This window comes from Lissotriton helveticus, chromosome 8 (assembly GCF_964261635.1).
Source record: "Lissotriton helveticus chromosome 8, aLisHel1.1, whole genome shotgun sequence".
NCBI classification, from domain to species: Eukaryota; Metazoa; Chordata; class Amphibia; order Caudata; family Salamandridae; genus Lissotriton; species Lissotriton helveticus.
Window position 1 is genome coordinate 1,687,241,022 of NC_136069.1, and position 22,876 is coordinate 1,687,263,897.

General features: G+C 47.8%; 1 protein-coding gene across 1 annotated transcript in view; it reads right to left on the bottom strand.

The window, feature by feature from the left end:
* LOC144774089 (extracellular calcium-sensing receptor-like) overlaps positions 1-22,876 on the bottom strand; it is a 153,508-nt gene that overhangs the window by 17,107 nt on the left and 113,525 nt on the right. The window contains exon 4 of the mRNA XM_078659115.1: positions 11,912-12,139. Within this exon, the coding sequence (XP_078515241.1) occupies positions 11,912-12,139 (228 nt within the window). The remainder of the gene's footprint in view (positions 1-11,911; positions 12,140-22,876) is intronic.

A 22,876-nucleotide genomic window follows, 5' to 3' on the forward strand; every position in this document is an offset into this window, starting at 1 on the left:
ACAGACACCTTGTAGAACTATATAACTTAACACAGATAAAACAACACATTAGAAAGCTGCAATGTGTGTGGCTCAAAACCAACACCATAACCACTTAATGATTAAAGGTGGTCATTATTGAAGAAAGTATCAGTGAGTGCACGTCCAAAACACCCTCCCATTTTTCTACACCAGTAAGATTCTTCAACAATTCCTTAAGTACAGGAATATTTCCAGAAGAACTAAAAAAGTCATATTTCCAGAAGAACTAAAAAAGTCATACATACACCCATTACTAAAGAAAACAAACCTGGACCCGCTGCACCACGAAAACTACGGACCAATTACAAATGGAACTTTCCTGAGCAAACTCATAGAAAGAGCCGCATTTACCCAGATGTCACAGTTGATTGAAGATTATGCCATACTTACAGACTTCCAAACGGGTTTCCACCCAGAAAGAGCCACTGAATCTACCCTTGTTGCCTCCTGGGATAACCTTAAGAACACAGTTGCCTAGAATGGGGTTGCTGCACTACCTTTCTTTAACCTCTCAGCTTCCTTTGACACGGTTGACCATGACACTAATAAAAAGACTATATGAAGCCGGCAGAGAGAGGACTGCTCTAGACTGGATCACAACACAACAAAACTAATGTATTTCATACCTTCCCTTCCAAACCATACTTCACAAAAGCATGGGTCTCTCAAGGCTCTATCATCTCACACATGCTTTTCAACATCTTCATATAGTCATTTCCAGCTCTTGTCAATCAATTTCACTTCACATGCTATAAATATGCAGATGACACATAAATACTCCTTAAACTGGAATGCCCCAAATACATTGGAAACCCACCCATTTTCAGTTGTCTCTGACCCGTGGATCAATGGATGACATGGAGCCATCTCAAATTGAATGCTTCTAAAATAGAAATACTCGTGTGGCGACTGGAAATATTATGACCCACTTGCCGTGTGGACTGATGATCTGGGAACACCACCTAAAGTATCGAAGGAAGTAAGAAAGTAAGGAAGTAAGGAAGTAAGAAACCTCAGAATTATCATGCACTCCAAGCTAACAATGAATGCCCAAGTGGCAAAACTAGCAAGATCAAGTTTTGTTACTATAAAAACTCTGCAACGCATCTTCCCCCATCTGGAATTTCCACAGAAGGTCCTGGCAACCATCTCTCTTGTTCTGTCCAAACTCGATTGCACCAGTAGCCTCTACCACGGATCATCATCTAACAACTATGAAAAGACTACAATCGATTCAGAACTGCCAGACTACTCTTACATATAAAGCTGCAAGCCCACATCTCCCTTGCTTTGAAAGCCCTACATTAGTTACCGGTTTCCAGAAGATCCACATTCAAGCTGCTTCGTATCACCCACAAAGCAATACATGGAACAGGACTGCTCTTCATTTAGAATAAAATCACAAAATACATTCATCAAAGGAACCTCCTCTCTCAAGTGGCACCTCACCTCAAAATCCCACCATATAAGAAAAAAAACACCCTCCACCTCCTCTTTACTCATCCCAAACCCCCTCCTACTGCTACGAACTTCCCAAAAAAATCAAGATCCTTCCCTCTTCTATTCTGTTTCAATCCACATAGCAGACAAGCATGTCCACTGCTCAAGTAAATTTCTTATTACCCTATACTAATTTCCCCACTAGTCCTGTTTTGGTTCTGGTGTAGCATGCAACCTGCCAAAAAGCGCTTCAACACTTCATCAAGGGTAGCAAGCGCTATATAAATGCAAACCCTTCCCTCTTCTATCCTTCCACTATCTTTTTACGATCCAAATAACAGACTAACACGTCCACTGCTGAAATCAAATTAATTTCCCGTTTCCTTGCGCTAATTGGCCATTAATTCTTGTTGGGTTCTGCAGTAGCTCTTTATCACCTCATCAAGATTAGAAAGCGCTATATAAATGCAAACCTTTCCCTCTTCTATGCCTCCACTATCCTTCTCAATCCAAATAACAGACTAACATATCCACCACCCAAATTAATTTAATATTTCACTATACTAATTCACCCCTAATCCTTTTGTGTTCTGGAGTAGCATGCTCCTCGCCATAAAAAGCGCTTTGACACTTTGTATGGGGTATTAAGCTATATATAAATGCAATTACAAGTAAGGCAGTCTTAACGACTTCTAGTTCCATTCAGCTGTGTATGCACATATTATGCCTTTGTATTAACTCTGCCTCATTTTACCTGAAAGTGCTACTTGCTGTGGGAGACTCTAGTGCTGCTGGTGCAGTGTGACCGTCATGCTTTGGAAATTCTAGCCCTGCCTATGCATGTCTATATTTTCTGTTGCTGTGTTCGCCTTCCTTGTTACTGCAGTCTTTTCTGAGCTACAGCATTTGGTGACTTGACAGTACCCCTGCAAAGTCTCCCTTTTAAAGGGAACAGGCAAGTTGTATGCTTCAAGTCTATGAACATTTCGAATACCCCCCGACATCCTTGGGACCTGGAAAGCAATGGAGGAAACTCCCAATCCCAATTATGATGCATGGGGGCTTTCACAGTTGCTTATTTCTGAAGTAAGGAATGAACAGCTTGAGGCATTGCCAGCCTGTTATGCGGCAGAATGGCCATGAAGTTGGTTGGACCCATGATTCTGATGGAGGCGAAGAAAATTCAATCTTGTATCCTGGTCTGACCACTTGAAGGACCCATTGGTCTGAGGAAACGTTTTTCTCAGACCTTTATGAAATGATGTACGCAACCTCCTACCAAAAATCCATGGCAACTTTCAGCATTGATAGGACCTCTGTTGATTTGAATACATCTGTTTCGGGTTCTTAACTTTGCAATCATTCTAATTCTTCCTTTTGACTTTCCTGGACTGAGTTTGAGCGGCTGCATTCTGGAAGGTTAACTAAAGCAATACTTCTTCTCATAACGAGGTCAAAGAAAAGGATATGTGTGGTTGCTGCTGCTGTAGTTACCTAAAAGAGGAAATATGCACCCTCTCGACAAAGGAAGAGCAACCGATTTTTGTGCTGTGTCTGTATGCCACTCTTTACGTTCCGTTGTGCTGCAGTGACCGGACTACTACCTAAAGTGAGCCATGGACGGCATCCAAAGAGATATCCCAGAGTTCGATCTGATGGTCTATCCCTTCAAGCAAATTAAAGCATTCATAGCCATGTTCCACAGATTTAAACATCTATGTGAACGCTGCCATTTAGGATTGAGCTGTATATGACCCATGTGTAACAGCTCTTAAAACCAGGTGACCTCACAAATATACTTTTTTTCAAGGAAGAATCGATCTTATTTGATAGATCTTTCAAGATCTACCCCTCCTCTCTTTATGCACAACCAGGTTGCACACCAGGGAATCTGCAGAAGCTGCTTCATGTCATTTATCCTCCATTTATGACAATATGTAAAGAAGAGCCAAGTGGGGAAGGACTATTTTATCCAGATCCTTCCAATCCCTAAGTATCACATCCATAATGGTTGGATGAATACTAAGAATCTGTTGAGGGGTACCCTGGAAGTGATGCAACAGTGCTTTCAGAATACCCCAGTCAAATTGAAAGCCCACGCAGGCGCAGTGAGCTGCTTCCTGAAACTAAACTCGCATGCGAGTACATGCTTCAATACCTCTGCAAAGCAATGCAGCTCAGAGTCTGAATAACATTCACCTCCATGAAGAACGAAGGAGAGTGCTGATAGGAGGAGGACATTTCATGAACCTAACCCATACCTTTTAGGGGTAGATCTGGTGTTTCAACTCATAGAAAATGCATGGATCATTTCACATTCTCCAGCACACCTAATCCCCCGGAGCACCATCTGTGTGGTATGGGGAGACTAAACAGAAGTATGTTAATGCTGATCAAAGACCAGCAGGGACCACTCCACACAGCTTCCTCAGTCCTTTTCTCAGTATGAGACAAGAAAGACGAGGATGTGGGGAACTTAACCTGTTTCAGAAACCCAGATGCACTAGGGCGGTATTCAAAGATTCCTGGGCAAAGCTCACCCTCATGATTAATGAGTATGATGAGGACGAGTGGATGTGGAGGTAACGCTGCCTTCCTGAGCCTTGCCCCATCTGCAGGAGAGGGACCAGTGAGTGCTAGCAAAGATGATCATGCCTCCCAAAGCTTGGGCTGCTAGATTATTTGCAGTGAACCTATGAAATCCACCTTTCAATCAATCAATCATTTGTAGAGTGCGGAAACTCACTTGTGAGGATCTCAATGTGCTGGAACTGTAGTCGCTGTAGGGAGGTTGTTTATTCAAACAATCAGGTCTTTAGATCTCTTCTGAATTGTTGGAGTGATGGTGCGGTCCTGAGGTGCAGGAGGAGGATTTTCCATGCCAAGGCCAAGGCATAGAACATCCGTAAGGTGTCTGCGATGGACAGGGAGACAGCACAGAGCTGGCTGGATGGTTGGTGGAAGGGTAGGCAGTTGTTGATATATGCTAGTCCTTCATTGTGCAGGGACTTGTAGGTTTGGGTCATCATTTTGAACTGGCATCTCTTCTGGATCAGGAGCAAGTTTAGTTTCCTGAGGTGGGGTGTGATGTGGGTCCTTCTGTGGAAGTCGAGTCTGAGTCTTGCAGCTGAGTTCTGTAATGTTTGGAGTCTCTTCAGGAGGTTTGCTGTGATTCCTAAATAGACCATGTTACTGTAGTCCAGTCTGCTGGTGATGAGTGCCTGCGTAATGGTTCTTCTGGTGTTTACTGGGAGCCACCTGAAGATCTTTCAAAGGATGCGCAGGGTGTGGAAGCAGGCGGAAGAGTCTGCGTTGACTTGTTTATTCATGTATAGCTTGTAATCCAGGACAATGCCTAGGTTACGGGCCTGGTAAGTTGGGTCAGGAATTGTGCCGAGCTCTGCAGGCCACCATGAGCAGTTCCACAGTGAGATGTTGTTCCCAAAGATGAGGACTTCTGTTTCCTCAGAGTTGAGTTTAAGACAGTTGTCCTTCATTCAATCCGCAACTTTCATCATGCATTTGTGGATGTTAGCTTTTGTGGTTGGTCGAGTCTTTGGACAGAGAGAGGATGATCTATTCAACACCATCCCAGACATCATCGCCCCGCTAACAATCGACTTGGAACACTACATCTTCCTGAGGGACCTTAACTTCCACCTTGACGACCCCAGTGACGCCAACTCCACTGACCTTCTGGAAAGCATGAGTAACATCGGATTCATGCAGCTTGTAACCGACCCCACCCATATCACAAGACACACGCTCAACCCCATCTTTACCTCCAGCAACAGTCACATACATCCACACTACACCACACCACTCACCTGGTCCGACCACCATAGTGTACATTTCACCATCACAGGACCCAACTACACAAGCGCCGGCCACATCTGATTAGTGCTCTAAGTCGATTGCTAGCGGGGCGATGATGTCTGGGATGGTGTTGCAGAAGCTGGGGTGTGGTGGTCTGTAGGCAAGGGTACCTCCTATGGTGCTTTTCCCATCTGTGTGGAGCTGGAATTTCATTACTGGTGTTGGATCGTCGGGCATGATGTGCAGCTGATGTTGTCCCTGTGGATGATGGGGATTTCACCTCTGTGCCTGTTGGTTTGGTGCCTGTGTGTGATCTTATAACCTTCAAGGATGGCGGTGGCGATGTCTGGTGCGGATGCAGGGTTTCTGTGTGAATATAATGACCAGGGTGATGGAGAAGAGCATGTCCCAGATCTCTGCAGCACGTTTCCCAAACATTGAGTGGGATTCCCTGGAGGGTCGCTGTGGGGGTCTTGGTTGATGTAGCTAGCCCAGCTGCATTGGCGGTGTTGCTGGTGTTGTTGGAAGCCTCAGTGCTGACGGTGAAGTGACAGTGTCAACAGGAGGATTGTCCTTTGGTGGTCCGTGGGGATGTGCAGCAGCAGAGATTGTTGGCACGTCTGGGGTTCAGGGGCTCGAAGGTCTGCTGCAGTGTATCTTCGTGGAGTCGAAGAGCCAGGGGTCCTGGTGCTGAGCGCGGTCCAGGTGCGGATGGGCACAAGCAGGCTTGCCATGGGCATTGGCGCTCAGCGGCTTCTGTATGTAACACTGGGTAGTGGGAGGGGTCGCAGGAAGGTTAGAGCTAGAAGCGGTGGAAATAGCTAAAAAAAAAAGGCAACCAAGACCTTACAATCAGCAAAGTCTGATGCAGATGTGGCAAAGGTGCAACAAGTGTAAATAAAGCTACATGTGGAAACCAATAGAACACTAAATTAGACCAATAAAGTAACAGTAGCAAACACTCACAGGCAGTCATGGTCCACCTAGCGGGGTCGAACCGGAAGCTCAGGTAATTCTGTGTAGTCAATCACCCAGAAGGCCAATGCTAGTGTTCGTAGCAACAGGGGAGAGCAGAGCTTAGCGCCACAGAGATGTAAGGCCGTTCTGAAAATATACTGGTGAGCATAATTAATGACTGCACTTTAAAGAAGAAGTGGCATTGACTATCATGACATCAAGAAACAGTAAAGGCAGCCCAGCTACCAGTGTTAAAACACTCCCACTGTTCAAAGACAATTACATCCGTCTTGATGGTTTCCTTGCTGGAGGCAAAGGTAATGCCCCAGTAGGACCTATAGTGACAATTATAGGGCACCTCAGATCACTTAGGTCGCCCCCCCAGCCATCGCGTGGTCCTCCCCGTGCTGCGCTGCTGCACCCTGACCGGCTTGCACCCGTGACCTGTGGTGCTGTACTTCCTTCATTTCTCCATCGGATCTTGTGCCTGCAATCTCGTCATTACCCTTTTACCTTTTGTAATTCTTCGTTTTTCTCCCCACTGTATCCTTGTGCTTGTGACTCTAATCTCGTCATTACCCTTTTACTTTTTGTAAATCTTCATTTTTATCCCCACTGTATCCTTGTCTTGTGACTCTAAACTCGTCATTACCCTTTTAATTTTTGTAAATCTTCGTTTTTCTCCCCACTGTATCCTTGTGATTGTGCCTGTATTTTCGTCATTACCCTATAGCATTTGGTAATTTTTTCATTTTTCTCCACATTGTATCCTTGTGCTTGTGCCTGTAATTTAGTCATTACCAGTTGTAACTTATTTGTTTTCTGCCCCTCGCTCCCCCTTGCCTTCTGTGCCCCCCCGCTTCCCGCCTCGCCCTCTCACTTCCCGCCGCTGCACCATGCGGCCCCGCCCACCCGCCGTTCCCATTCGCCACCCCGCTCCCGCCTCCCAGCTGCTCCTCCCTCCCTCAGCCCCTCATATGGAGGCCGCACGGCGGACGCGCGCAGCGGGCGCGCCGAATGTGCGCCGAAGGCGCACCCACCCCTGGCCCCCGACGATGCCAGCCCACACGATGGACCTATGACGCCGCCACCCTCATCGCACTCAAACCCGACCGAAACAGAGCCTGCCCCCGAGCCACCCCGAGACGCACCCACGGACCCTTCACCTGTCAAGCCTGCAAGTTCACCTGCCTCCGGACCTGCAGCGCACCCACCAAGCCGAGTACCAACAACAGCCACCTCAAGTGCATCCTGCTCAACACCCGCTCCATCCACAGACACGCCATCGAACTTTGGAACCTGCTCGACACAACCTCACCAGACGTCGCCTTCCTCACAGAAACCTGGATGAACGCCTCCTCTGCACCCGATATCTCCATCGCCATCCCAGAGGGATACAAGATCACCCGGAGGGACCGCGTCAACCAGACTGGAGGAGGCATCGCCATCGTCCACAAGAACACCATCTGCATCACGACTGACTCCAATGACACCTTCTCCGCCGCCGAGCACCTCCACTTCCAGATACACACCGACCCAAAGACGACCCTCAGAGGCACCCTCATCTACAGACCCCCGGGACCACACACACAATTCAGCGAAGACATCACGGACTTCATCAGCCCGCACGCCCTCCCCTCCGCCGACTACATCCTCCTAGGGGACCTCAACTTCCACCTGGAGAACAACAATGACCGCAACACCGCCGCCCTGCTGGACAACCTCGCCAACCTCGGACTCAAGCAACTGGTCAACACCCCCACCCACTACGCTGGCCACACGCTTGATCCCGTCTTCTCATCCAGCAAGCACATCACCTTCAGCCACTCCACCGGACTTCACTGGACCGACCACAGCTGCGTCCACTTCAGCTTCAGAAGAACCACGACCCACCACCACCCTCTACAGGTTCCTCACAGGAGCTGGAGCAAGATCACCGCCGAGCAGCTCACCACCTCCCTCAGCCAGAACCCACCCGTCAGCACAACGGACCCCAACGAAGCAGCCCGCAACTTCATGCAGTGGCTTGCCCGCCTGCGCCGACGATCTCGCGCCACTGAAGAACCCCCCAGCAGACCAAGAAGCAAAAAAGCCTCCTGGTTCACCGACGAACTCAAGGACTCCAAGAAGAAATGCCGCACCCTCGAGAAAGCCTGGCTCCTCGACCAGACCACAGACAACATGACCGCCCTCAAACAAGCCACCCGCAAGCACCACCAGCTTATCCGCACCACCAAGAAGAAATCACTGAAGGAACGACTGGACAACAACGCCCACGACAGCAAGGAACTCTTCAGCATCGTCAAGGAGTTCTCCAACCCCAGCACCGGCAACAACGACATCACTCCTTCACAAGATCTCTGTGACTCTCTCGGCTCGTTCTTCCACTGCAAGATCGCCGACATCCACAACAAGATCGCCGACATCCACAACAGCTTCGGCGCACCATCCACGCACCCAACCGTCGAACCAACGCCCCCCACCGCCACCCTCCGCACCTGGACCACGGTGACCACCGAAGACACAGCCCGCACGATGAACACCATCCACTCCGGATCTCCAACCGACCCCTACCCCCACCACGTCTTCAACAAGGCCGACTCCACCATCGCACCCCAACTCCGGAAAATCATCAACACCTCCTTCAACACCGCCACCTTCCCAGGGAGCTCGAAGCATGCCGAGCTCAGCGCCCTACTGAAGAAACCAACAGCGGACCCCACCGACCTCAAGAACTTTCGCCCCATCTCGCTCCTCCCTTTTCCTGCCAAAGTCATCGAGAAGACCGTCAACAGACAGCTTGCCGCCTTCCTTGAGAGGAATGGATCCCTCGACCCCTCGCAGTCCGGTTTCCGAGCCAACCACAGCACCGAGACCGCCCTCATCGCAGCCACCGACGACATCAGAACCCTGCTCGACAACGGGGAAACAGCGGCCCTCATCCTCCTGGACCTCTCTGCAGCGTTCGACACTGTCTGCCACCGCAACCTAGTTCAATGCCTCAGCAACATCGGTATCCAAGAGAAGGCACTGGAGTGGATCATCTTGTTCCTCGCCGGAAGAACACAGAGAGTCCGCCTCCCCCCGTTTCACTCCGAGGCCACCGAAGTCATCTGCGGCGTTCCGCAAGGATCACCACTCAGCCCCACCCTCTTCAACATCTACATGAGACCTCTTGCAGCCATCGCATGCCAACACAACCGTAACATCATCTCCTACGCCGACGACACCCGACTGATCCTCTCCCTCACCAGAGACCCCGCCACCGCCAGAACTAGCCTACACGAAGGGATGAAAGACGTCGCCGAATGGATGAAGAACAGCCGCCTGAAACTGAACTCAGACAAGACGGAAGTCCTCATCCTGGGACCATCGCCCTCCGCCTGGGACGACTCCTGGTGGCCCCCCTCACCCTGGGCACCACTCCCAAGCCAACAGACCACGCACGCAACCTGGGCTTCATCCTGGACTCCTCCCTCTCGATGACCAGACAAGTCAATGCCGTCTCCTCATCATGCTTCAACACCCTACGCATGCTCCGCAAGATCTTCCGATGGATCCCGACCGAAACCAGGAAGACGGTCACCCAGGCACTCGTCACCAGCCGACTGGACTACGGAAACACCCTCTACGCCGGAACCACAGCCAAGCTACAGAAAAGACTCCAACGCATCCAGAACGCCTCCGCCCGACTCATCCTGGAAATCCCCCGACGCAGCCACATCTCCGGCCACCTGAGGGACCTGCACTGGCTCCCCGTCAGCACGAGGATCACGTTCAGGCTCCTCACCCACGCACACAAGTCTCTCCACGACCTAGGCCCCAAGTACCTCAACGACCGCCTGACCTTCTACAAGCCCACCCGCCAGCTACGTTCTACAAGCCTCGCCCTCGCCGCAGTACCACGCATCCGAAGAACCACCGCCGGAGGAAGATCCTTCTCCTACCTGGCGACCAAGACATGGAACTCCCTCCCCATCCACCTACGGCTGACCCAGGACCATCTCGCCTTCAGGAGACAACTCAAGACCTGACTGTTCGAGCAGTAGCAGCCCCCCCGCCCCCCCCCCCAGCGCCTTGAGACCCTCACGGGTGAGTAGTGCGCTATACAAATGTTATGATTGATTGATTGAGTACAGGTATGTAGCAAAATGCGCTGGGATCTTTGTAAGGGTCTTTGGGGAGTTCTTATGCACCACTGTTCTTGTTGAATTTAGGAATTCATCTGGACTAGGTGGAGAAATGGCATTTTTATGCTGGGTGTCTCAGCTGCGAGGTCGCATCAAGTTCAGATTCTGCCTGGAGTTTATTGTGATCACACCACAAAACAAAGGGACCCCAAAGGCTAGACATTTTTACATAATTCATCCTGTTTATAAAATGAACACTGTATCGCCAAAGCATTTCTGTTGAGCAGCACACAGATGCAATTTAGGGCAAACAAAGACTTAACAGCATAATAAACATAGAGGTGTTTGTGAAGAAATGCAATAAAAAAAAAGAAACTGCTTAGGAAAAATAACTTTCATACAATTAAGTTCACATAACAGCATTAGGCATCCCTGTTTTGGTCCATGTACGTCCTTATGAAGTGAACCATCTTTGAGACAAATGTGATAATATCCACAATCCTGGGTAAAGTATACTGAATCACAGTTACAATCATTCAAGGTACTGTAGGGTCTAAGTTGAACAAGTATAAATGAGTCAACGCTTTATTAGTAAGGTTTAGCTCCCTAGTATATAGAACAAGCAGTTGTGGCAATACCCGTGAGCCATATAGACCTAACGAAAAGAGAATAAGTAACATTATATGCTTAGACCTACAATATGATCCCTTGGGGTAGGTTGGGACTGGGTGCGCCCTCTTTTTATCCATCTATCTATCTATCTTTATGCTAACCCACATCCCGGCCACAGCCAGGCCCAGGCCTAAATGTTCCACAAGAAGGCGTCATAAGTGGCCTGTTTCCTGAGCTGGTTCTCAGGAGAGGGAACAGGGAGAAATGTTTTCGTTATGACCACTGGACTTGCACTGGCTTGTCCACAAAGTATTTATCTTTCTAGCTGGTGGGTGTGCTCAGTGTCAATGGTGCTACAGGGACAAGTTGGTAGGGTAACCTTTGGCGCCTGAAATAACCTAAGAAGTTCAGTTGATAGCCAGTCCCTACTAACCTGCACCATTTATGTGATAGAACCACTGGGGACAGGTGTTTGTTTATGTGTTTTAGGGTCTTAAGTTGTATTTAAGCAATTTAATTTGAAAATCATGAAATACAATTATTCAAATAAGTTTGTTTCCAGAAAATGTGGTAATACCATTTTTAAAGGTGGGGGCAACGTCTTATAAATATGTATGCTTTACCCTAAGCAAAAACGACTTTTAGTGATATAATTACCTCTTCTCTCAAGGGTTTTTGTCGCACACACTTTGTTATTGTTTCTTATAGTATTTATCTGTGCTGCTTTCTATAAAAAAAAAAATTCAGTTGGAGGAGGGACAATAAATGTGTAGTAAGCTGAGACTAAAACAAACCGCTATACCAATATAGTTCAAGGTAGCATTTTTTGCCAAAGGGCCCATACCAACACCGAAAGCAGTTGAGTGTGGCACTGATGCTAAAACAAGAAATGAAGCTAGGACATTGTGATTGAATGAACAGAACTTCACTTTCACCTGAGAAGACCCATCACCCCACAGGATGGTGCTTGCGTTGACTGTTATGGCTTTGCTTTGAGGAGCACGGGGGTCACATTTTCCCACTTTGACAAGACGGAAGATGCCATCTTCAGAAATCTGAACATTAAGGATGTCATACGAAGCAGGCGCGTCTCCATACTCATCGAAGTAGATTTCTTCCCCAGTCCGAGTTTTAAAATGCAAATTTTTTAGATAATGGAGAATCTGGGAAGAGTAGCAAAGTGAAAAACAAATATAATTTTCATCTGTTAAATGTAAGTTTTTTGTGAAGCATTACAAGCCACAAAGTTGATGTTTCACAGAGCTTAAGGTGGGGTGGGGTACTGCCTAGTCAATATCAGAAAATGGCGTTGGTGCTCATGAACATTGACATCGAGTCACCAGGATGCCAGGGGAAGGGAAAGCATGCATCAACATCTTCCTTTTTTTAAAAGATTTTTATTTGTCAACAGTAGGATACATAGCAAAAATAAAATAATAATTTCCATAATGAGCTAAGAAAACCAAATAAATGCCATAAGTATTTCAATTGAACCATATTTGCTTCCTAGAATAAACATATATCAATTAATATACAGATTTCCATATTGCATTGCATCTAGTTAAAGAATGAATACCCCTTGTTTTTGCCAGTGCTTGTTCCATATCATATGTTTGTCTAACTATCTGCCACCAATTAGTGACAGAAGGAGGTTTTGGATTTATCCAGACCCTAGCAATTGCCAATTTTGCAGAGACCATTAAAATAGAGAATATACCATTCAACTTAAAACTCGAGTTTTTACTACCCAGCATTATTTCCCTAGTTGTAAGAGGTAATTCAATCCCCAGCTTCTGCGATATCACATGACCAACCCTTTGCAAGAATGTCGATAGTGCTGGGCATGTTATGAACATATGCAATATATTCGCCGCATATAGATCGCATCTTGGGCATTTTGTCCTATCAGTAATTGAGTTATTAGGTGACCATTTAGCGATTCTTTCAGGCGTATAGTATAATAAGCAGATCGTATGATGCTGTTGCAACCGTAGATTGGTAGAATATTCTATCTATCATACTGAGAGCTTGCGAGTTCGAAGTAGCCGTAACCGACTCGCCCAGGATCTTGCTCCAGCGATCTGCCAATCTCTCTGAATCATCTGACCTATAAGTACTCAAACATTTATATCGCCTGCTAATCAAAGACTTGATATTTGCAGCATGTAGGCATTCCCATATGTCGGAGCGAGAGACATTCGTCAACTTCAGATAACGGGTAAAATAGTCTCGAATCTGAAGATATTTAAAGTGCATGTTTTCCGAAAGTTTATATTGTGCCTGAAGTGCAACAAAAGAAACAAAACCCCTACTATCATACAGATCTGATAGGCATGTGACACCACACCTAGCCCAGCATTTACCAATGGTATCATGCAACACTTCCGGCAAACTTGGATTGTTCCATAGAGGATACTTATCGTGAAAGAATGATATTTTACACCTGAGCATGATAGCCCGCCAAATAAGTATGGTTTCTCATATGGTCTTAAATTTGACCCTTTTAAAATAGTTCGGGTCATTAATTCTGTGAAGAAACATGTTACTTTATTCACCTAATGTGAACCTGTCACAAAAAGTAGTAAAGCCAGGGTTAAGAAGACTGCGAAAGCGTCCAATGAATGCCGACCAGAAATACATCTTAGAATTGGGAAACTCCAGTCCACCCTGGCTAAAGGGGAGTTTTAACAGATCTATTGCCCTTTGTGAGTTTCTGAACCCCCATATAAAGCTACTCATTATGCCCTCTAAACATTTAAAAAACAAATTAGGAACTCGTAGTGGAATAGAGCGAAATAAATAAAGAAACTTAGGCAAAAGTTTCATTTTTATAATGTTGATCTGACCAATAATACCTAAAAGTAACTCATGCCAGTTTTTTTTAATGATTTAGCTGTCTCTGCCAATAGTACCTCATAGTTAAGGGAGAAGATCCTATCTATTTGTGCCGACAACTTGATTCCAAGAAAGGTAGCAACTGAACAAACCCCCCGGATTAAAGCCAAGGGTTTAAAATTAAGAAGAAATTGTGTCTTGGTGATATTTAGTTTATATCCCGAGATTAAGCCGAATTCAGCGGCTTCTTTCTCTGATACTTTCAATGCGCCCCCAGGATCCGTGGAAAAAACAGCAATATCGTCAGCATATGCATTGGCCTTCAAAGCATAAATTCCTGACACGAACAGCTTGATCAACTGATTATTTTGAAAAACTGAAAGAAAAGGCTCTATATATAACGCAAATAGCAGGGGTGAAAGGGGAAATCCCTGCCGTGTACCACAGAGAATCTGGAATGTAGCAGATTGTAGACCAGAGTATACCAATTTGGCACAAGGCCTATCATATAGGGCTTGTACCCACATCTTAAATTGACTTCTGATTCCAACGGCCGAAAGCGTAGCCTTTAAAAAGTCCCATCCCACTTGGTCGAACGCCTTTTCTGCGTCCAGTAAAATCATACCGAGTGGGATTGACCGTACCTTTGCAACACCAAAGGCAGCTATTGCCATTTTAACATGGGCAGTAGTGTCTCTCCCTTGAATGAACCCATGCTGGTATGAAGATACGAGACTAGGTATAATTGGAGCAAGACGATTCGCTAATATCTTTGCAAATATTTTTGCATCTGCATTAATAAGCTAAATTGGCTGATACGACCCATATTCGTCTGCTGGCTTTCCCTTTTTCAGAAAGAAAACAATTTGTGTCATATTCCAGGATTCAGGGACTTTACCATTTGACCCTATGTATTCTATAGCCTGACTGAATGGTACCAGCAAGACATCTTTCAAGAGTTTGTAAAGCTCAAGAGGTATACAATCTTCACAACCACTTTGCCTGATGGCAAAGCACTAATTGCTATTTATATTTCTTCCTCTGAAACGTCTCTTGCCATAGATTCAGATGTTTCACCATCCATACTAGCTATCAATCTATACTGAATGTAATTATGTATATCATCCTGTTTTGGTTGAATTAATGGGGCAAATAGCTTATGATAGTATGTTGCAAATTGCTCTAAGATTTGTTGTGGGCGCTCATATGATAAGCCATTAGGCCCTTTAATTGTTTTAATGTAGGTCTTGGCTTTATCATCTGCTACCTTAAAAGCAAGAATTTTGCTGATTTTTTTCCCCGGATTCATATAGGGCCAGACGGTATTTCTCGGATCTTACCACAATTTTCTCCCTAAATGTTTTCTTTAGTGCTGACCTTAAATCAGTCAAAGTAAGCCCCAATTGCTTCATGTCAGTGTCCCGCAGAACTGACTCCGCATGCTGGTCTTCCACAGCACGAATTGCTAAGATAGTCTCTTTTATTCTCAATTTACGATCTTTATTCTGTCTCCAGATATATTGTTGCATACAGCCCCTGATAATTGATTTAGATGTATCCCAAACCACTGTAGTTGATGTCGTCCCTAGATTCTCTTTAAAAAAAGTATTAAGTTGTTCCCTGATCATAGCAACATACTTCTCATCCTGAAACAGGTACCTAGAGAATGTAAAAAGTCTGGCTACCTTTTTCTTGATAGGGGTCTGAAAAGTAAGAAGAATAGGGTTGTGGTCAGAAGTAACTTTTGGGCAAATTTCCATGTCTGCAAACCATAATATTTGATCTGACGCCCAAGCTAAATCAATTCGGGAATACGACTTATGCGGGGCAGAGTAATATGTATATCCTGGTATACTGGGATAGAGCTTTCTCCATATGTCTCTAATCGCCTGTAATCGCCCATCACCACCCACTCCTCTTCCCAATTTAATAGTTCCATATTTATTTTATTGAAAGTAGTAAGATCATCTATGTTAGGACCATATAGGGAACAAAAGATCTATTTCTTTCCCATTATCATCTGTACTATAGCCCATCTGCCACCTTTATCAGAGATTGTCTTATCTATAGTACATATAAATCGTTTTTGTTTCAATATAGCCACTCCCCGTATAGAGACAGATTGTGCTGTACAGACTAAAACCTCAAACCCTAAGTGTTTTATCTGAAAGAAACAGATTAGTGTTAGATTCCTACCTTAGAATAGCCCCAGGTGTCAGACTGGATCCGGAAAGTTTTTGCGTAGCGTTGTCTGCGGCTCCGCGTCCGTCGTCAGCGTTGTGATCGCCGGGATGACGTTGTCTGAGTACTGAGACGCCGCCCTCGCGCGATGACGTCAGTTCTTCTTTTATCTGCGCCAGCAAGCGCAGATCCGGGAAGAGCAGTACTCGGGTCAATTTTTGACTAACTTTTTTTGATCTCTTTTGATCATCTTTTCGAGTCGACATCGACTCCTGGTGCCGATAGGGATGCCTGGTTTAAACCTTGCGAGGCCTGTCACCGCTTGATGTCGGTGACCGACCCCCACCGTCGGTGCCTTTACTGCCTCGGGGCCGACCATGATAACAAGTCGTGCCTTGACTGCCGGGCCTTGACCTCGAAGGCTAGGCGGAAGCGGTCCCGCAAGCTGCTAGTGCTCCGCCAGTCGACTCCGCGCCGCTCGAGGTCCCGGTCGAGGAGGAAGTCGAGGGACCGGTCGCAGAGCCGCAGTCATCGCTGGTCGAGTCATCGTCACCACTCGTCGGGCTCCAAGTCCTCAGGTAAGTCAAGGCATTCGAAAAAGAAGTCGAAGAGGTGACATCGCTCTTCTGACTCCCCCGCCACTCATTCAACGTGGCCGGGGGTTCGGGCGACACTGCCCGCGTGGCTCCGTCGGTGCTGCAGGTGCCGCTTCTGGCCCCACACCCTCCGGTCCCTGGGCTGCATGCGACGCCGGAGGAGATACGTGATTTCCTCGTGGCCATGAGGACTCACTTTCTTCCGTCGGAGCCTGTCGCGGAGCGTTCGTGCCCCGCAGGCTCGACTAGGGGCCCCAGCGGGCCGGCGGCTTCGGCCCCGGTGCCGTCGGGTGCTTCGGCCCCGGCGCCGACTCTGGTCCCGATGCCGCAGGGCCCCACGATATCCAGGCCTGGATCTGAGCCATCGCCAGTCGACCTCATGACTCCGCTGGCGCCGAACCCCATGGTGTCGCTCCCGGCGCCGTCTTCGGACAACACCGTCCCCAGTTTCAGCCCCATTCCGGGTCCGACGCCGGTGCGGCTCCGACATCGATGGGTGGCCCATTTACCTACGACCAGGCTCCGTCATTTTTGCCTGTATATCAGGACATGGATGAAGGGGAGGACTGGGAGGGGTCTGAGGAACCACTGGCACAGCAGTGCCAGTTAAGTCAGGACTGGGCAGATGAGCTGGGGGAGGCCAGTGGTCTAGACACTTCGCCTGACACTGGATTCATGACTCCACCCTCCGTTGCTTCGGAGGAGGGTGCTACTTACAGCGTGGTGTTGAGCAGGGCAGCCAAGGTGTTGGCTCTTGAGCTCCCTGTCGCGGCCGTGAGGACTAATCACCTCACTGAGGTTCTCAAACCGCATGCAAGCTCCTTGGAGCCTCTGCTGCCATTTAACTAAGCCCTCACCGACGTTCTGATGGGCACTTGGTCCAAGCCCTCCACAGGGCCCATGTGGATCGGAACGTTGCCCGACGCCACCGCCCGGCTCCGAGCGACCCCTGCTTTCTGTCTGTTCACCCCACCCCCGAGAGCTTAGTGATCCAGGCCTCTACATTCCAGACCGCATTCCCGACCATTCCGCTGGATCGGGAATCCAAAAGGTATGATCAGTTTGGGAAGAAGCTGTTCTCTCTGAGTTTGGGGTTGCGATCTGTCAACAACGCTTGCCTTTTGGGCCATTACACCCACTCCCTGTGGGATACGGTTGCGGACGTGCTGCCACAGTGTCCGGAGGAGGCCCGGACATGGCTCACCCAAGCCCTGGTGGAAGGGCGGGATGCAGCACGGTACTCCATTAGGTGTGGACTCGATACCACGGATTCGCTGGCTGGGCGATTTCCACGATGGTGGTGACTCGTCACCACGCTTGGCTGAGGTCCGCCAACTTTTTGGGGGATGTCCAGTCCACGCTCATGGACATGCCATTTGATGGGCGACGCCTTTTTGGCGACAAAGTAGATAGTGCGCTAGAGCATTTTAAGGACTTCAGGGCTACGGCCAAGTCCTTGGGCCTGTCAGGCCAGCGCCAGCAAACTTCTGCTTTTCGCCCCTTTGGTGGCCAAGGAAGGGGCACCCCCACATGTCCAGAACCAACCTCAGCGCGGTTGCGGACGTGGTAACCGCCGTGGCACAACGGCAGGGTCAGTCCACATCCACTCCCACAGCATCTGTCTCAAAGCCTTCCCAGTCCGAGCTTTCAGACCCATACAACGCCAGTGGGGGGCAGGGTCCGCCATCACCTCCTCCACTGGCATACCATTATGTCGGACAGGTGGGTGCTGCAATTCGTCCAAAGGGGCTACTCCCTCCCCTTCAAGGTGACCCCTCCAGCCATGCCACCGCAGTGCCACCGCATGTCGGGGGATCACTTGCAACTTCTACAAGAGGAAGTTATGGCCCTCTTGGCCAAGGGGGCCATCGAGCGCGTTCCTGGGCCAGAAGTAGCACGTGGTTGCTACTCCCACTACTTTCTGGTACCCAAGAAGGGAAAAGGAGGCCTACGCCCTACCTTGGACCTCCGGCGCCTTAACGGCTTCCTCTGGAAGAAGAAGTTCAAGATGCTGACTTTAGCTCAGGTCCCAGCTGCCCTGGACCCTGGAGACTGGATGGTAGCTTTTGACTTGCAGGACGCGTATTTCCATATCCCCGTCCTGCACCTGCTGGGGTTCTCCATCAATGTGCCAAAGTCACACCTGTGCCCCTCTCAGAAGCTCCTCTTAATCGGAGCAGTTCTGGACTCAGCGCAGTTTTGGGTTTATCCTCCCGAACAGCGGGTTGGGGGATATTCAGGCTCTGATTCCGATCTTTCAGCCTTTATCCCGAGTCTCGCTCAGATTGATGCTGCGGCTTCTGGGGTTGATGGCCTCCTGCATCCTTCTGGTGCATCACGCCAGATGGCGGATGCGGGCTCTGCAGTAGGACCTGAAGTTTCAGTGGGCCCAGCATCAGGGCAACCTGTCCGACCACGTCCGGATCTCGGAGGGCACTGCGAGACAGTTGCAGTGGTGGCTCACGAACCGCAATTGGGTCAGCGGCAGATCCCTCTCCCTACCCCAACCAGAGCATGTAGTGGTGACAGATGCGTCCCTACTGGGCTGGGGAGGCCACATGGGAGAGGTGGAGATCAGAGGTCTCCACATCAACCCTCTGGAGCTGCGGGCGATCCGTCTTGCACTGAAGGCATTCCTTCCCTCTGTCCCGGGAAATGTAGTGTAGGTGTTCACGGACAACACCACCACCATGTGGTATGGCAACAAACAGGGCGGGGTGTGGTTGTGGACCCTTTGTGGTAAATAAATAAATAATACCCTATTTTTGACTAGACTTATAGCATAACAGATAGCTCAATAAATAAGAGTCAAGATTCGAGGTAGTAGGAGTTTCTGCAGGTTTATTACAGCATAAGGACAGGATCAGGACAACCTGCATAGGAACAGAGTGACAGGGCCCAGCAGGACAACTGGGGCCCAGCAAGGGAAAAGAGGCCCAGCAGCTGCTGGGGCTAGGTCTGGGATGAGCGCGCTAACATTCAATAACAAAACACAGGCATATATACATAGCGCAAACACATAGCATTACATTGCAGTAGGCGTAGCAGTGGGTGGAGCAGAAGGCGTGACGCGTAGCAGTCGCGAAAGATAACAGTAAAAGAGGTGTAACTGGGCGTATACATAGACATGTGATGCAAATGTAACAGAATATGTCATGAATGGGCGGAAACATAGGAGGGGGCTACCTAAGGAGCCGGGACCTCTAACCTAATGGTGCGCGAAAACTGGCAATGACGTGTTACTAGGAGAAACTGGGGGCTACGAACTCTGTGCTAGGAGCAGAGACTAGAGTCTGGAGGGTCGGAGCGACATGTACCTAAACCCTATCTGGTATCTGATGTTTAGGGAACATGTTGATATAAACTAGGAGTCATGAAGGGAGAGGCTAACTTGACTCTAAGACTGGACCATGCATTATTCTACATGAAATGCGTGATGAAGAATACTAAATGACCATTAAATACAGTATTTCTCTAACGTGGAGACGAGAAGGCTAGACAATGACGGAAACTATTGATGCAGTTCAGTAGCTTAGGAATGCAGAGAGGAGGACTGAACTGATAACTGGAACTATAACATACTTTTGGCAGACTCAGAGGCAGAGCCGGGCTGCACCGGGCACTGCGAGGCAGGAAGTAAGTGAAGGGTCGAGGATACAGGTGGGGGCTGTATCGCTCCTCAGCGAGGCTTTCAGGAGACAGGAGCTGAATCCAGGGTCCGGGCCCTTTTGAGGCCTAGAAACGGGGACTTTATAACGGAGTAACGTGCACACTGGGAAACGTGGCAACATTACTTTACATAGGCCTGATATTCGTAGTATTCACGAGGACTGGAAAATAGCATACTAGAGGTGGACACAACTGTAATTGCGCCTTTAATCGGACATGGGGAATAACATATGCATATTGGTCATGCACACATAACATATGATGGATGAGGCGTAGGGACACAGAACATGGCAAAATTTACTTTTCCACATTCCCTCCTTGTCACTACGTTTCCATCAGGAAACATCAATTTTCATGATACCATCTATCATTTCATACAGTACCATTTGCTCGTCTCGAATTGTCTGGGAACGGGATTTGGAACGGGGCTTGGGACTAGGAATACAAGAGGTAGCACACATACTGCAAATCGCAGGGCCACATTGTATACAGAGGCAGCAGCTGAATATGATCGCTACTGCAATACCTAGAAAGGACAGGACTTTCCATCCCCAGGCGGAAATTATATTCCAGAACCAACCTGACCATGTCCAGGTGCCTGGATCTTGATGTAACAGATGGGCAATTTTATGGAGTCTGGTTATAGCTGAATAAACAGACGGCGCGTTATTTGGAATGAAAATGCAGTAACTAGATCCGATGACTCTACAGGCCCCGCCCCTATCGGCCAGTATGACGTCAAGGACGAGACGATTTTGCAAAACGACAAATCTCATAGCAGATTGTTCTTCGGTTAGGTTACCTAGAGCAGAAGCAGTCTCATTAACTACAGCTTCAAGGGTTCTTGTTAACCTACGGATCAGTTTACTATTCTGGACAGGTCCTACAAAGAAGAAGAAACCTTTATTGAAATCTGTATACTGTTCTAGAGTAGTTTCAGTATAATCGACAATTGGGGACTCCCTTCTATGTCTAATGTGTACTAGATGTGTGTTTCTGTGATAATCAGATGGGGCTAGGAAAACAGGTGGCAGTAGGAAGGCAATGTAACAGGTTCCCTCCCAATCGAGGGGCAGACGGACATATGCGGTCTGACCACAAATAAAATAAGAATGACGTGAAGCTTTGAAAACAGATTTCCCACTGTCACTATACTGGATAACAGTAGTACATTCACTATGACCTACATGTACAGAACCATAACTACGGACACATAATTCGCCTTTGACTGGTAGTACTGAAATAGCAGGTAAGTCTGGAGTAGTATCAGACTGAACATTCAGGACCATGAAATTCGACGAATAATTACCTAAATTATATACTTCGTTTTCTAGATCTAAACCTGTTCTGTGGGGGAAACCTTGCTTGTCTGAAAAACATGTACTGTTAAGAAAAGACATATCTGTTGAGGATGACGTTAACGTGGACCATGCTCCACACGAACCATTATGTGAGAATGGATAAGGAAACAGTGGCAGAACTCCCTTCGGTGTCTGGAAAGGGGGGAGTCGACCACACACCCAACAATTAGTGGCATTGCTGGTCTGGTGTGAATAATGTAACATACGGATAAATGTGTTGTTACGCATAGCGAGGCGGTATGAATATTCGTGAGGAGGCAGATCACTAAACGTGTGCTCTACTGTAGCATTAGCAGACATATTAGCATGAGGAACTGGAAAACACAGGAAAAGTGCGTAACTAGTGCAGGAAATCATTATGCTGAGAAATAATATGAAACTCAGAAAAACGATACATTGGAGTGAACTTCGACTGACTCTCTCACTATGGGGGTCTATTTTATACATGTCAGAAACAGTCCAACCGTTTCACCTAGGGGAGGACTTATACAATCAAACTGACTGACTTATTTTACTAGACCTGAGCTTTAACTTATACTCCTGCTGCGGAGTTTTCTCTAATAAGGGAGGGGTTGTAATAATGTCTTGTGCGGGACAGTCCTTTAAAACAATGTTCTGGCAATCTTTCGAATCCTGGAAATCCTTGGAAATGTTCTTGGAGACTGGTTTCAATCCTTTGAAAAGTTTTACATGAGAAAGGTGGACCCACCCCTTCCTGCCTTCCAACTTGACGGCAGTACGGGTGGTCAAGAGGACCTGACGTGGCTCCTTCCAACGTGGTTCCAGCGGACTTGATCTGTCAAAATTTCTGATCATCACAAGGGAGCCTGGAACGATCTCGTGCGGTGCCACCTCGGTATTGTCTGGAAATGCGGCAGCAACCTGTGAACGACATGAGTTGAGGGCAGACATCAAGGAAGCTAGGTAATCTGTCAGCATATTACATGAAACATCGGTAATACTTCGGGGTCTAGGAGTACCCCACATGTTAGGGGGGCGGCCGAATACGACCTCATACGGGGACAGACCTGATCTGGAATGTGCGACCATGCGCATATAAAACAAAGCGACTGGCAGAGCTATTAACCAGTCCACACCTTTGTCTTTACAGACTTTTGCAATACGGATTTTCAGAGTCTGATTATGTCTCTCTACGAGTCCGGCTGCTTCAGGATGGCGTACACAATGAAACTTCCACTGGTACCCTAACAAAAGGGAAACGTGTTTCATGAGTTCAGATGAAAATGGCTGACCGTTG